This window comes from Panthera uncia (assembly GCF_023721935.1).
Source record: "Panthera uncia isolate 11264 chromosome C1 unlocalized genomic scaffold, Puncia_PCG_1.0 HiC_scaffold_3, whole genome shotgun sequence".
NCBI lineage: Eukaryota > Metazoa > Chordata > Mammalia > Carnivora > Felidae > Panthera > Panthera uncia.
The window spans coordinates 55,259,228-55,274,217 of record NW_026057584.1 but is presented as its reverse complement, the minus strand read 5'-3'; the positions used below and the strand labels follow the sequence as shown (position 1 = coordinate 55,274,217).

The following is a 14,990-nucleotide window of genomic DNA, read 5'->3' as shown; positions in this document are numbered from 1 at the left end:
ATTGTCTTTAGATGCATATATGGGAAAGTTGGTTAAAGGTGGTGGCCCTGAGGGAGGTGACTGGGAGACAGAAGTGTGAGGAAGGATCACTTTTCTCTAATACGTCTGTGCCTTTTGAATTCTGTTCACTGGATGTGTATAAACTCTTTGGCAGTAAAATATTTTATTCAAAAATTTTATCATGAACCAATAAAGGGAGCAGCAACCTTTGATCATGTGTTAGAATTATTAAATAACAGGTCATCCACCTGATGGTTAATGGTGAAAGAAGGCCTATAAGTACAAAGATAAAGAAGAGAAATGCTTACATGAAGATCAAAATAATTCAGTGTTTCACCACCACACTTCAGAAATTATTTCAGTACCTTAATTATATGTCACCCTAGTGTCATGTGTCTATTATTTGACAGTGTGATAACCCCTCCCCCACCCCACTCACCAGTCCACATCACAGATAAGGGCCGACTACCTCATTGATCCCAAACATTTCCTCTGAGAAGCGATCAATGTCCCCTGCCAGGCCATTAAATAGATTTTGAAAAACTCTTCAATCCGTATCAGTCTCATATCCTTATTTAGTTGCTCAAATTTGCCCTCAGCTGGGAATTGTCCAGGCAACTGTGATTCTGTTGTGTTCGCCACTCATTTGAAGGGCCCCATCCATCATCATTTCTAGGCCTTTTCTGATGCAATGTAGCTTGTTCTTTGTCTTTCTTAAAAACTGAATGGCTGTTAAATTATCCATTTATCTTCCTTCAGATTTTCTGTTCAGTTTCTCAGGCCCTCTCAGGGCTGTCTTTTCTACCTTGTTTGCTGACTTTTCATTCCATTTCCCCCGTTCTCCCAGGCATCTTGCTTCACCATGCTGTCCTTCCAAACAAACTCCCTGGTTTGATCTGCTTTCTGCTTGTTTGCAATCTGCATCACTACTCAGGTGGACTTCCTTTTCAACTTTTGTCCCTTCAGGATAGCTTTGAGAACTTTGAGATGATATGTTTCAAGTTTTCCCTGTAGATGGCAGGGTGTATTGGACAAACCATAACCGAAGGGAAAAGTCTAAACCAGCTTTGCCACTGTTAAGTTGGGTCACAAGGGACCTTTCAGGGTTTCACCTTCCCGACCTGCAGATGATCTGCAAGCTCACTTCTAGTCAAGTGTCTTCGGATCACAACAGCATCTCCTTTCTGTGTAGGTAAGGTGGACCCACTAAGGACGTGAGGTTTGTGTAATGTTAAGGCTCGCACACACACTCCTCAGGGGCAGCAAGCGGGAACCCAGATTTGGAAGCAGAAAGAATCTAAGCTCTGTCACTTAATATCTGTGTCTTTTCTCCAGCCTCAGCTTTCACATCTGAAAAGAGGACAATAGTAGTATCTAGCTTGACATCGCTAAGAGGATTAAATCAGGTGATGCTGGGAAAGTCTGGTGCCTGGCACACAGTAAGTGCTCAAGAATGTTGTTAGTGAGCTAGGCAGTTTGGCTGTTATCATCCAAATTTACAACACAGGCCACTGAAGCTTAGAGGTGATATTAATGGCAGTAACAATGTATGGAGTGCTTTAACGTTGGATGTTTACTCTTCCCAAAGCATTTCCACATGCCTCAGCTCCTTTGGTTCGGACTCTTGGAAAGGGTGATGTTAACTATCACCAATTCCCTTTGCTCCAAGAAGAGAGTTACTTTGCAAGGCCAAAGACGTTTAAAAAGTAGAGAGTGGAGTTACTCTCAGTCAAACCTACAAACCTGTGGAGATCACCATAAAAAGAAGTCTGAGGATAGCAAGCTTTAGGTTTTATGAGTGTAGAGGGCAGATTTGAAAGACGATGGTTATAAAAACACTCAGCATCTCTTGCCTGGTCTTAGGTCTCATTTCTGTTTCCCTCCGTCTCTTACTTCTCTGTAGGTCTCTGTGGCTCTTTCTCCTTTCCTGTTTAGTTTTTGGCTGATCAGGGCATCTGTAGCACTAAGATTACAGACGACGTATTAAGTCAAGGACGTGGAGAATTACTCTTCCTTTTCCATTATTTTATGGTTCTATAGTTTATCCCTCCCTTTGCTTGTAGGAGGCAGCCGCTCATACGCTGAAACTCCCCCCTAATTCACTGGGGCGATTGCGAACAGCAAGTATAACCTCCCTCGTTTCTCAGGCGTGAAATAAAGACAGAAATGCTAACGCCCGCCACAGGGCAACTCCGGAATGGCGGGTTATTTCAGGGCACGCCGAAAGCACCAGATGCGGAGGGAACGCAAGATCTTCCTAGCGGAACCCACTCTTTCCCATTTCCCCGTACCCTGGATGTGTTGCTCAGGCCGTCCCATGGGGGCTCCAAGAAGCTGAGTAACAGCTTGCACCAGAGCGGAGGTGGGTGGCACTGAACATGCGCTGGGCACGACTGCTGAGTAACAGAGACAATGAACGCAAGTAAGTCTAATGTGCCAATAAAGGAAAATGCAAAGGGTCCTCCGGAGCTGCGGTATCTACCTCCTGGGAGTAAAGAGGGGTTTACCGGGAGCCTGTCATCCGAGCAGCTTCCTAAAGTAACAGTAGGGTTTTCTGGGGGAGAAGACGGAAAGGTACATGTGGCAGTGATAGCTGTGCGAGCAAAGGCACAGGGTGTGAGCGTGCATGCATGTGCGCGCGCGCATGTGTAACGTCAGTGGAGAAGCACTTTGCGAAATGGCCGGTGGCCAGTTACACCCAGAGCACAAGGTAGGGAGGAAGGAGTGAGAGGTGAGCACAGGGAGGTCAAAGGTACCAGCTTAGAGTTTTTCCTCCAGTGATGGGGAGGGAGGGTCTGAAGGACCCACAGCCAAAGCTGCTTTAGGAAGGTAACTCCAGTGTTTATTTAGAACATCGGACCGAGGGGGTGAAGTGGGAGAGCGGCTGCTGAGCCTGACAAGGTCTGAGTGGTGGCAGCTGGCAGTGGGGACAGTTAGGAGAACCCTTCTTAGTAGAGGGTCCAGGGAAGGGAGAAAAATCATGATGTGGCAACTGGAAAATAATAACCCGCATTTGGTTTCGTTTTAGAACATATTTCTTGTCTTATTGAGATATTAGGTTTTTTTGAAGTAGGCTTTTTTTTTTTTTTTTTTGTATTTACTGTTTATTCTGAATTCCTTTTTGCCTTCGTGTTTCTTGATTTGCTTCCATTCCATCACAGTGGAGGCTTTCCTGAAACGTACTTGTGGCCCTTACCTGTTTGCATACTTCAGAGCAAGGCACTGGGCACGGCATTGTGCCCAGTGGGGAGGAGAGGCGGGAGAGGCTGTCGCTGACCGGTGGGCTTCATTTGAAGGGCATCGTATGGGGGGAGTTGACTCTTTCACTGAGAGCATCCCAGGTGCAAGTACATGAGGATCTTTTCTCTGAGGTCACCGTTTCCCTAAAAAGGAATCCTACTTTGCTGCTTCTGGGCATGTCTGGCCCCTGGTGTCCTGGGTACAGGGGATGGGGTCCAGCCAGTCATTCCATAGGCTTTTAATTTGAGCCACGAATTCTCCCAATGAGGGCTCTGTGGGAAGAGCTCTCTGGCCTCCTGACTTGACAGTGGTTGCATGGGTGGTTTACCTGGCTGTGAAGGTAGTGAGAGGTCCCTGAGACTCCATTTGCCAACTTCTAACCTTTCTGCTTATTTCTAGGCTCATGCCTCAACCTCACTGCTGTGGATCAGATTGTACCCCCCTGAAAGACACTCTGGTACCTGGAGATGTGACCTTTTTTGGAAATAAAGTCTTCACAGATGGAATCAAGTTAAGATGAAGTTATATTGGATTGGATGAGCTCTAAATCCAATGGCTGGTGTCCTTTCAGAAGGTCATGTGAAGACACAGGGACACGGAGACACAGGAGAATGTCACGTGAAGACAGAGGCAGAAATTGGAGTGATGCATTCAGAAGCTAAGGAATCCCAAGGATTTCTGGCAACCACCAGAAGCTAGGAGAGAGGCATGGAACAGATTTTCTCTCAGAGCCTCCAGAAGGAATCGACCCTGCCACACCTTGATTTCGTACTTCTCACTTTCAGAACTGTGAGATTTACTGTTGTTGGACGCCCCCCAATTCATTATACTTTGTTAGACAACACTAGGAAACTAATGTATCTTCTCTTGACTTTACTTGGCCCCTTTGAGTCCTGAGCCTCTCAGGAGCTTCTTCTGAAAGACAGATCAGCTCACTTCTGTCTGCAGACATTCTGGGATGTTACTGCCTTTCCAGCTTTCGATATTTGAAGAGATCTTATTTCCTCTCACATTCTGTTGTCCTTGGGAATTTCTTTTTTTTAAGAAGTACAACTTCATTATTTCTAATCCCACTTAGTAGTACCAAATAAGTCAATAAAATATTGAACAAAGGTGCTCATTTCAGAATTATCTCTTTTAGCAAAAAGAAAAAAATTAGGTAATGACTGAATAAATTATGACAAGTCAATTGACTGGAATTCTAGGCTGCTGTTTCAAAGGATGGCATGAAAATTACAGTTGGAATGAACCTCACGTTAAGTGACCACATCACAATACTCTAGTATCTCTGGGTAAATTTGTGTTTATGTGTGGATAATAGTGTAAAGGGGCATCACAGGAAGAAGAGAGTGTGAGGTCCTTATTTCTACTAACAATCTGCTCCTGACGATTCAAGTATTCTGTAAGGCAATATGTTTTCTCTCCTGTGTTCCTTATTTCCTCCTGAGTCTTCACTAGCAGAGTCCTTAACATACCTACTTACATGAACAGTCTGTTCAAGGAAATTTAGGGTTTTTTCTATCATGTTCCTCAAAAGTTTTTCACCCTCTTCTCATTACCCAAGAATGTTTATATCTTTAAAAAAGTTCCTCTATTATTATGTTAATAGAATTCTCTGAAGGATGAGAAGATAAACTAATGAGGCCAGTCTGCCACATTTTATTGGCAATGTCAACCCACTTTGCCAGTGAAAGTGTCAAATCAAGGACAGCTTGACATAACATACTTCTGAGAGAGTTTTCTGTAGTAACCAGTGAAACAGAATCCATTAGCCCATTTGGTCTGCTAGGAATTGCTCTCTCTGGAATCTCTACTCTGGCCCCTATATCCTTCCTTATGAAGGATTCAGGGTTTTATTTCGTAAATGGGAAGTTTACAAAGGTAGAGCACTCCTGGGCAGAATGGAATTGCCTTTTACCTCCTCAGAGCAGTGCAGTGAGAAAAAGCCATAGATGAAGGCAGAGAGGACTTGGACTTGAATTTCTGGCTCTACCTGGTAAAAAACTGCTTCACTCGGATTAAGTCCATTAGCTTCTCTAGCTTTCACTTTCCTCACATGTTAACCTAGACCATTAGATATTATAGGATCCAGAATGAAGTTTTTTCTTCTTTCACAGTTAGGATCAAATTCAACTGTGTATGTAAAAGCACCTTGTAAACACAGTCAGTATCCAATAAATGTCTGCCTTCTGAAAAAATGTGCATAAGGATACCCCCATCCATGTCTGTCAGGACTCTAATACTGAACTTCTTTTCCAAGTGCTCAGTCTGGTAGAAGTCTTTAACTTCATTTTAGATCGTGGCTAACAGAGTCAACTGTTGGGACGCCATATTGGTTGGTGCATGAGGTTGAGAGCCTGGCCCTTTCTGGTCACATTGCCATAGACCATCTGCTTGCTAGATAAGGCAATGTGCTCTGAGTGACTTAATATTTTTATGGTTGCAGCTCAGATAATTAAATATAGGAGTGGTGATGGCTGAGCATCCAGATAGTCCTCCTTGAATTCTCTTAGGAAACATTTAGAGTAGTACAGAAGATTCTGTTTGGCAATAGCATAATAAGAATGCTTTATGTTTATCTCATGCCTCACTTCCCAGGAGCTCAGGCAATGCTGACCTTCCAAATGCACATTAAATTGCAGAAATTTCGGAGAGGCACTTACAGTGCAAAAAACAATCTTTAAAAGAGGCCTTGATTGATCTCCTGGTAGAAGAATGCAATTTTCTTTCTCTCTCTCTCTCTCTCTTCCTCCTTCCCTCTCTCCCTCTCTCTCTTCCTCTTTTTCTGAAGAGATTCAAAGAAGAAAGAGCCATGAAAAGGAGGTAAATCAGCTTTTAAAATATGTTTTGTAGAGGAGCTGAGAAGCAAGGTAAGACAGCATTCCAGGCCTTGTGTGGACTTGTGGCTAAGTCATTTTCAGCTTCATGATTCCAGAACAGAAACACTTTTAAAAAGAGTTACTTATGCTGGCCAGCCAGATAAGGAGAAGTAGATCTTATCTTAAATTCTACCTTCAAAAGCCTTACGAGGTAATATATTATCTATTTTTTTTTTTGCCAGATTCCAGCATTTTAATATGGATTCATGATGGCAGTTTTGAGTTTACCTGACACCTGTCATGCTCAATGCAAGCAGTGACATGAACTTGAATGCTCTTCTACCAGTAAGCCCTCTCTGCTGTTCAGCACATGATGATGTGATGCTTGTAGTGGTAACTGTTTGGAGATGTAGGATCTAAAAACTCTTCTAAGGCAAAGAAAGATTACATTTTAATCATAATAAAGTTGCCATGTTTTATTATAATTTCATGAAATCACATTAAAGTACACTATAAGTTCTTGAAATCCATGTACATGTGCTAGCTCTATTAAGGGTGAATATTAAAATAACTAGGGGCATCTGGGTGGCTCAGTTGATTAAACATCGTACTCTTGGTTTCAGCTCAGGTCATGATTTCATGGTTTGTGGGATCGAGCTCCACATCGATCTGTGCTGTCAACACAGAGCCTGCTTAGGATTCTCTCTCTTTCCTCTCTCTCTGACTCTTCCCCTGACTCATGCGTGCGCGCTCTCTCAAAATAAACATTTAAAAAAATAAAATAACTAGAGGACTATATTTTCTGCCAATGCAGGGTAAGAGAAACTTTCACGTATTTCCTAGTTGAAAAAGTCGAAGCCCTGAAAAATTCATGGCTATAAACTAGCCTTTTTATATTAGAATTAAGGGCCAATTCAACCATGATGAGAACTAACGACTTTCTAAAAAGATATCATAGGCCATATACTTCAGGTTATGGGCAGGGATAGAACGGTGCACACTCGGATGAGAGGTTTTATATATTTATGGATGATAATGTAACATGACGTTGTAACTCTCCTTCACACATTCCACTGCTTATAATTGATTCTGTGGTGCTGCGCTCATCATTCACTCGGTTTCTTCATTCACTTGTTCCGCAAACGTTTACCGAACAGTTCTGGTAAACTCTGTGCTAGGCACTGCGCTGGGTACCAGGAATAGGGTGTCCCAAGAAACTCGTGTAACGGGGGGGAGGGAGCCAGCCAGCCAGCCAATCACAATACGAGTGTTACGTGTGATTATGAGAAGACAGAGCTCCGCAGAAATGTCGAGGTGGGGGAGGGGTTAGGTTTTCCAGGCAGAAAGGAGCAGAAGGGTAGCCAAAGGCAAGGGAAGAGAGACAAAAGGGCTGTGAGTCCTGTGCTTTGGGGCAAAGGGAGCCTGTGAGAGGAAGAGGGTAGGGTGACAGCAGATGAAGCCAAGAGGCAGGGGGCCTCAGCGAAGGTGGCCCTGAAATACCAAAGTGAGAAATCTGGAAGGGATCTTATAGATGCTGGTAGTACCTGAGGTTTATAATCAGGGGTGCCATGGTCCAATATTTATTTATTTATTTTAAAATTTATTTTAGGGGCGCCTGGGTGGCTCAGTGGGTTAAGCATCTGACTTTAGCTCAGGTCAGAATCTTGCGGTCTGTGGGTTTGAGCCCCATGTTGGGCCCTGTGCTGACAACTCAGAGCCCAGAGCTTGCTTCGGATTCTGTGTCTCCCTCTCTCTCTGCCCCTCCCCTGCTCGTTCTCGCTCTCTCTCTCTCTCTCTCTCAAAAATGAATAAATGTTATAAAAAATTAAAAAAATAATAAAATCTATTTTATTTACTTTGAGAGTGTGTGTGAAAGTGAGCAGGGGAGGCGCAGAGGGAGAGAGAGAATCCCAAGCAGTCTCCGTGCAGTTAGCGCAGAGCCCATTGTGCGGCTCAAACTCACAAACTGTGAGATCGTGATCTGAGCTGAGATCAGGAGCCAGATGCTTAACCGGCTAAGCCACCCAGGCACCCCCATGATCCAATTTTTTTTAAAAGGAAGTTCACTTTGCCAAAAGTTTGGAGGACAGGCCATAGTGAAGGGGCTTAGAAACTACATAAAACTGACACTTTCTTTTTTTTTTTCAACTTTTTTTTTTAATTTATTTTTGGGACAGAGAGAGACAGAGCATGAACGGGGGAGGGGCAGAGAGAGAGGGAGACACAGAATCGGAAACAGGCTCCAGGCTCCGAGCCATCTGCCCAGAGCCTGACGCGGGGCTCGAACTCACGGACCGCGAGATCGTGACCTGGCTGAAGTCGGACGCTTAACCGACTGCGCCACCCAGGCGCCCCAAAACTGACACTTTCAAATGTTTACATTTCTCTTCCATTCATATCTGACTAATAGTACATGGAAAATGTTGAAGTAAACAGGTTTTACTATCAGCACTCAGATTTGGGAATGGTGTATGTGACAAGGACAATATTTTGAACATATTAAACCAATGTATATTTGTTCTGCTTGAATCGTCATGCCTATGGTTCCCGCCCATCAACTCAGTAGGCTTCCCTCCTGCAGGCAAATGGTGGATCCCGTTAGAAACAGCAAGCTGTCATCATTCAGCGTTGAGAGAGAATAACCCTGAATGCCAGCTTCGTATGGTGAGAAAGGGGGTTTCTAAATTCCAGAATTCTCCTTTACCTATTAAGAACCAAATCTGGCCAAGTCAGATCATCACATCTGGCCACAAAGCCTAGTGCGGACAGCACAGGGGACACCATATACGGATAGTTCCCATTAGACAAGGAAAAGGAAATTAAAACACTTTCCACTGTGGGGGTGAGGGATGGGGACGGGGGAAGAGAGAAGAGAGAGAGATAATGGACAGAGACAGAAAGGGAGGGTGGGGAGAAAGGGAAAATGAGAAGTGAGTTCCTTGTTCCTTCCCTGTTCCTTGGGAGATGAAGCCTGGTGGGGGGTCAGGGGAGGGCTTGTCTCTTGAATCTCAGAGCCTAATTCAGGAAAGTGATAGAATTTACTAGAACAAGTTGGCACTATCCAGGCGGCTTATTAGAAAGTGCCAAGGAAATTGTGTGGACAGCACGGTGAGGAGAAAGTAGCTGGGAGTTCACCGGTGGCCCATAGGAGCTGAGCACTCAGGCGAGAAAAGCAGGTGACTAGATCTGACCAGAAAACTGCTAGGGGCTTGCCATGAGAGGTTCCTACCAGGACCACAGACTTCAGCAGCCAGAGCAAGTGGCCAGGCCCTGGGCGGAGTGCATATCACACCCATGGTCACCTAGAGGCCAGCATGGCATCACACCGAGCCGTGACCACCAGCTCTCCATGAACCCGGTGAGACCTAACAGGCAGTATGTGTGTTTGGGCCTTTCTCCCCAATGCTTACAGAGTGTTCACAAGGATAGGGGAGGGAGCCCCCCCCCCCGCCCCCCCCGATGCCTGGATGGCAGCTGGGGCGAAGACATAGCTCTGATTTGGAACTGTTCACATTTCAGTCCTCCCAAAGGTCTGTTCCAACAAGAAAAAACTGTGATACCTTAATTGTCAAGTTTAAGCGCAGTCCCTGCACGCCTCTCCTCCCCACATCACCAGGAAAAGGTGGAGCCAGATAGATAAATTATAAAGAATATAGAACTTATTTCCTTCGCTTTCCTTGAGGCTTCTTGAGTTATACATGATGTCATTCCTTGTAAAGACAAGAAATTAGCCCCAACTATTTCTTCCTCTCATCCATAAGAATGCTAAATATTGTAGAGAAAGCATTGATAGAAAACCCATTTGAGTGGTATCCTTTTTTAAAAAAAGTATCTGATGCAATTGTTCTTCTCTGGATCCACATTCTATCGCTTGTAGGTTTTTAAGAGAAGATGATGTTATATTCTAACTAGTGACTCAGTAGCTCATTACTTATTCTTTTTTAAAAAACTGGACACAAAGCATGAGCCATTTGGGGAATATTAAATTGTGTTTAAAGAACTTCTACTGGTGTCCAGAAAAATTGTCTTAGCACTTTACATCCTCTTTTCCAATTTACCAATTCTAATTCCCAGTCTTCACAACCTCAATTATAAAGATTCTTTTCTCTCTCCCTTCAGAGAGCTTATTAATTGCATCAGGTGAAGGTATTTTTCAAAACGACTATTACAACTGAAGGCAGAAAAAAGGTCAAAAGTTACTGTAATCAAAACATCAGAAGCCCTGCCTGTTGCAGAAACTCCTTGGCATTTTAATAAAGAGGCAATACGCTTGCAGAACTAAACAGGGAATTGTTCCAGCTAGATCCTGTCCAGGTCAAGCCCTTTTGAAATATCTGTGGAAAAAATCCACCTCCAAGTCAAGAACCTGTTTGGGATGGGCTGCAAATGCGATTATGTTCATAATAACAATTAAATCCCTCAATCCTTAACAACAGAAGATTTATAATGCCTCTATGCATCATTGAAATTCTAGGTACACTGAGGTTTGATTAAGTCAAGAATGAAAACAAAGGGCAAAAACTGAGCTCGTTATTGCAAAGAGAAGCTCAGTGTGATGCTGTCACATCAGGCTTTCTGTTTATCCCTAAGGCTGGTACAGCAGTGGCTTCAAAGTTTGATGGTGTCTTTTTTTCTTTTTCTTCTTTCTTTCTTTATATTTTTTTCTCCCTCCAAAGATGTTGAGCAGCAGGCTAATGGATCCCAGCAGGGTGCAAAGACAGCAGAAAGCACGGGAATCAGATGTCAGTGTGTTCCTCCAAGATACCCTGCTAGGACGGAGCTAACTAACTGGGCTCTAGTCTTCTCTTGGGGCACACGCTCTGATGGGTCCCTGCCCACTCTTGACTTCCTATATGCTTCCTGATTGAAATGCTGTCACAGATAAATCATGACTTCTGCCTGTTAGGACCATTTTCTATTTTTTTCAAAGAAAAGTTTGGAGCCATCAGATTAAAAAGACAAGCAAGTTCTGGAGAATTATATACTCACACGTAAATATTAGTGTCACATCTCCCTACAATATAACTATCTGTCCATCTGGGAGTGTTCTGGGCATGCTCCTCCACGCACCACTTTGTTTATATATTTTTATGTATTTTCTGGCAGTCACTTCCAGTCAATCACTAGATTACTTAGGTAACTTCCTAACGAATAGATTTTAGGAGGATTGGAGGAGTTGGCCTGCTTTTCCTTCAACACAGGCCCTACCTGGAAGTTGAAGTTGTCTCAAAGATAAGAGTTTCAGTTTTAAATGCAGTGGGCATCCAAAATGCAGTTTGTGTGAGTTCCCACCTAGCACACTAGTAAGTAGCCCTTCAGGCACCCGAGACTATCGATAATCTACGCTTGGCTTGGAGGAAGGACAAAACTCCGCAAACTGGAGTGAAAGAGGAAAGTGCTTGATCTATTTTGAAGTTTGACGTATGCACAAGCTTTTCAACACCATGAAGGGAAACCACTTCACCCAGTGAAAGTCAATGAAGTCAAAAAGCTGTACTAAAACCATATATGTATCTACCACTCAGCTCCCTCTCCACCCTGCTCCTAAACTCCTTCCACATTCCACGTTCAGGCCATCAGCCCAGTGCTTGGGTGAGCTTCCACCCTCGCTAGAAGGCGCTCTCCACACTGCTCCCCTGCACAAGATCCCAGCTCTCTCCATGAGTATCTATCTGCCTCAGGTTCTACATGAGGTTTCCAGCCACCCAAACCGCTCCACCTTGGGGGCAGGGTCCTGGCCATGAAAAGAAACATTCTTTGTCTTATCTGTAATATTCTGTATCCTCTTCCCCTGCACCCAGACTGACCTAGCAAGGCCACCCTGGATTTCTACACTCTACATAATTCAGACCATGGCATTTCAGATAATCCCTTTTTGAGATTCTGGCCACCTGCATACTTTCCCATCTGCTTTCTATTTTCTCAGGCTCTTTATTACTGCACTTTCATGTTTTAAACCTCAATCTTCCCTTTTGGCAACAACCTGAGTTCCTGCAGACATTTGCAGGAACTAGTGTCACACCAGTGACTTCTCTTGCTTGGTGAGTTACTTCCTCAACGTTTTGTATCTTTGCACTAATGGTGATTCCTGCCCACTGACTGATTCCATTTCAGCTCCAGGGCGCAACAGTGAATGTCAGATTGCCCATTTAAATAACGGACAATCCCCTTCTCCCCCAACTGTGTGAGATGGAACAAAATAGGGACTCTCAGAGAGGATACTTAAAATCATTCAGCAAAGTTTCAGTTTGAGGGCTTTTTGAAATACTGGTTTCAAAGACTTATAAAGAATTTACAAATAAAATCTGTGTTATTTTTAAAAATAAGTGATGATAAGACATTTAAAATGAACATGATTTTCATACTTTGCTAGCTGAGAAGACATAGCAGCAGAAATGAACACACTTTAAAAAAATCTTTTTAATTAATTAATTTTGAGAGAGACAGAGACAGCATGAAGGGGGAGAGGCAGAGAGAGGGAGAAACAGGATCCCAAGCAGGCTCCACACTGTCAGCACAGAGCCTTGATGTAGGGCTCAAACCCACGAAACCACGAGATCATGACATGAGTTGAAACCAAGAGTCGACGCTTAACCAACTGAGCCACCCAGGTGCCCCTGAACATGAACTTTTATAAACAACTCCTTCTACACTCCTCTTTACAATGCCATGATTCTCTCGTTAGTTTAATAAGAAAAGATTGTGGAAGAAATACCCAGCAGAGGTGGGATGGGTGGTAGAAAGACCACTACACCAAAACCAAGGCCACGGATATGTGGGACACAACTCTAACTTGGTGGGAATGTCACTTAAAACTGCTCTATGTTAATTTTCTGTGGATAAAAATAGCAGGTGTATCTAACCTCACAGACAGGGAGTAAAGTAAAACAGATGTGGAAAATCAAGAATGATAGATAATGTGATGTGGTATTACTCCCTAAATTCTGGAAAGTGCTAGTTTCGATTTCAATTTCAAGTAGTTTCCTTTTTAACCTGAAGATTTCAAAGTACTTAATAGGAAGTATAAGATAAGCCCAAAGAATTGTGAATCAGATGCAAAACAATGAAATTAGCATGGAAAAGCCCATGAGAATCCTTGCCAGCATTTATTATAACCAATCACATAGGAAGGATATGTGGACTTTGGGTCCATTCCAAAGAAGCTTTGCAAACTAATACCGAAAATTTATCAGTCCCACAATTACAAGTCTTCGTCCTCCTAAGCTTTACCCACCGTAAAAGGAATTTACTAATTGCAAAAATTCATCCCATTTATTGCCTCAGTGGGCACAGGAAACTGAATAAATTATAAATAATTCAACATGGGTAGTCAAGGCGAATTTAGCAAAGCAAGATATATCTGACCCAACAGCTGTGGGCTTTGTACCTGGGCACCCAGCTTATGCAGAGATACCAGAGAAGCAAGGGTGGGAGGAGTAGACAGGAAGAAAAGAAAGTCAAGAAGCCTCTTATAATAAAGTGTACGTTACTCTTGATTTTTTCACCCAAGTTTTCATTATTAAACAAGAGCATTATGTGCCATTTATAGCTAAAATAATGTACTTAAGATTATTTTAAAACTTTGATTTTATGCTATCATGTATTGAATGGTTCATGTAAAACAAAGATATGAATTTTGGTGTTTTTTGCTGTTTATAGTCATTAAAAAGTTTCATTTCTATCTTCAAGATAGTATTCTAGGATTTTTTTTTTTTTTTTTTTTAGTGTAATGTGACAGGGCTCAGCAGCTCCTAAAAGTGTTGAAAACGAAGTGGTAGATAAGCCTGAAACTTAATGGTTGTGAGGTCCTTAAAAACCAATACTGTGTTTTTAATGGAGTTACACAGAGTGAGAAACTAACGTGGTTTTGCTTTCCCTGCATGTGTTTCTCACTTTGAAGTTGGAAAAGCAGCTCAGTCTGATTGAGCGAGGTAGGGGGTAAAGAACTCGCCAGGTTTTACACATGAAAGCAAATGCTTAGTAGCAGAATTAAAAGCCAATGAACACTAAACCCTTAGTGTTAGCTGGTGCCGATCCTAATCTGTACTCAAAAAGTGGAGTGTGAACATTCAAAGCCCATGACACTTGTCTCCTTGCCAGAAGCAGGGTCCCGACCACCAGGCAGCGGCATTTGTCACATGCATCTCAGAGAGAGGCAGAGCTTTCCCATGGAAGGTTCTTTCAAAACTCTGTGGCCCAGACCATGCGATCAGGACAGAAGGCCATGTGTCATGGTTTCATGGAACTCTTGTGTCTCGTAGGATATTAGTAAAAGTGAAAGAAAACTTGTAAAACAAAAATGAAGAAGATTTCCACAGTCAAATGTTTGAGAAATTTGGCATTGATCAAGGTTGAACATGTTTCTTTCCTGAAGGACTCCTCTGAGCCTTCAGGTTCCCTAGTTGTTGGGCCTGAGAGCTCTTTTTGAAGAGATATCTATCAGGCTATGGCTGGATACTTGTGTTCCACAGGGCACAGCTTGGGAAATACTGAGGTAAAATATTTTTAATCCTGGTTTATAGATGGGGGCATCAAGGCCCCCATTATGTCCTAGATTATGTCCTAGAAGGAGAACTCAGGTCTCTGGCCTCCTAGCACTAACTTTTCCTAGGAGACAGTCAGAAATCTGAGAAAAGATTGACCACAGCCAAAGTTCTTAGCAATACACTTACCCTGGAAAGGTCTCCTAAAACTAACGTTTCTGAGAGTACATACACTCTTCTTTCCTGGCTCAGGCAGGACATGCACCGCCAACTCCTCCCCCCCACCTCCCAAATCCTGAGTACCTGATACAAAGGCATACAGATGCTATCAATCCACTCCAATTGTAACCGAGGCAGTTCATCTTTCCGGTTCCGGTCAAAGATAGCCTAGAATGGGGGAGGAGAAGCTTGTCTTTATTACTCTGGAGTATTTTACAGGTGCTTTGTC

At 43.1% G+C, this 14,990-nt stretch overlaps 1 protein-coding gene and 1 long non-coding RNA gene across 5 annotated transcripts in view; one reads left to right on the top strand and one right to left on the bottom strand.

Annotated features, from left to right (window-relative positions):
- PDE11A (phosphodiesterase 11A) overlaps positions 1–14,990 on the bottom strand; it is a 413,203-nt gene that overhangs the window by 18,607 nt on the left and 379,606 nt on the right. For all 4 annotated transcript variants that reach the window (XM_049615974.1, XM_049615976.1, XM_049615975.1 and 1 more), the window contains one exon: positions 14,846–14,929. In XM_049615974.1, coding sequence (XP_049471931.1) covers positions 14,846–14,929 — 84 coding nt within the window. The remainder of the gene's footprint in view (positions 1–14,845; positions 14,930–14,990) is intronic.
- Positions 2,519–4,429, top strand: LOC125911817 (uncharacterized). The gene is made up of 2 exons (XR_007454470.1): positions 2,519–2,731; positions 3,640–4,429. It is a non-coding gene; the product is annotated as an uncharacterized LOC125911817 (long non-coding RNA).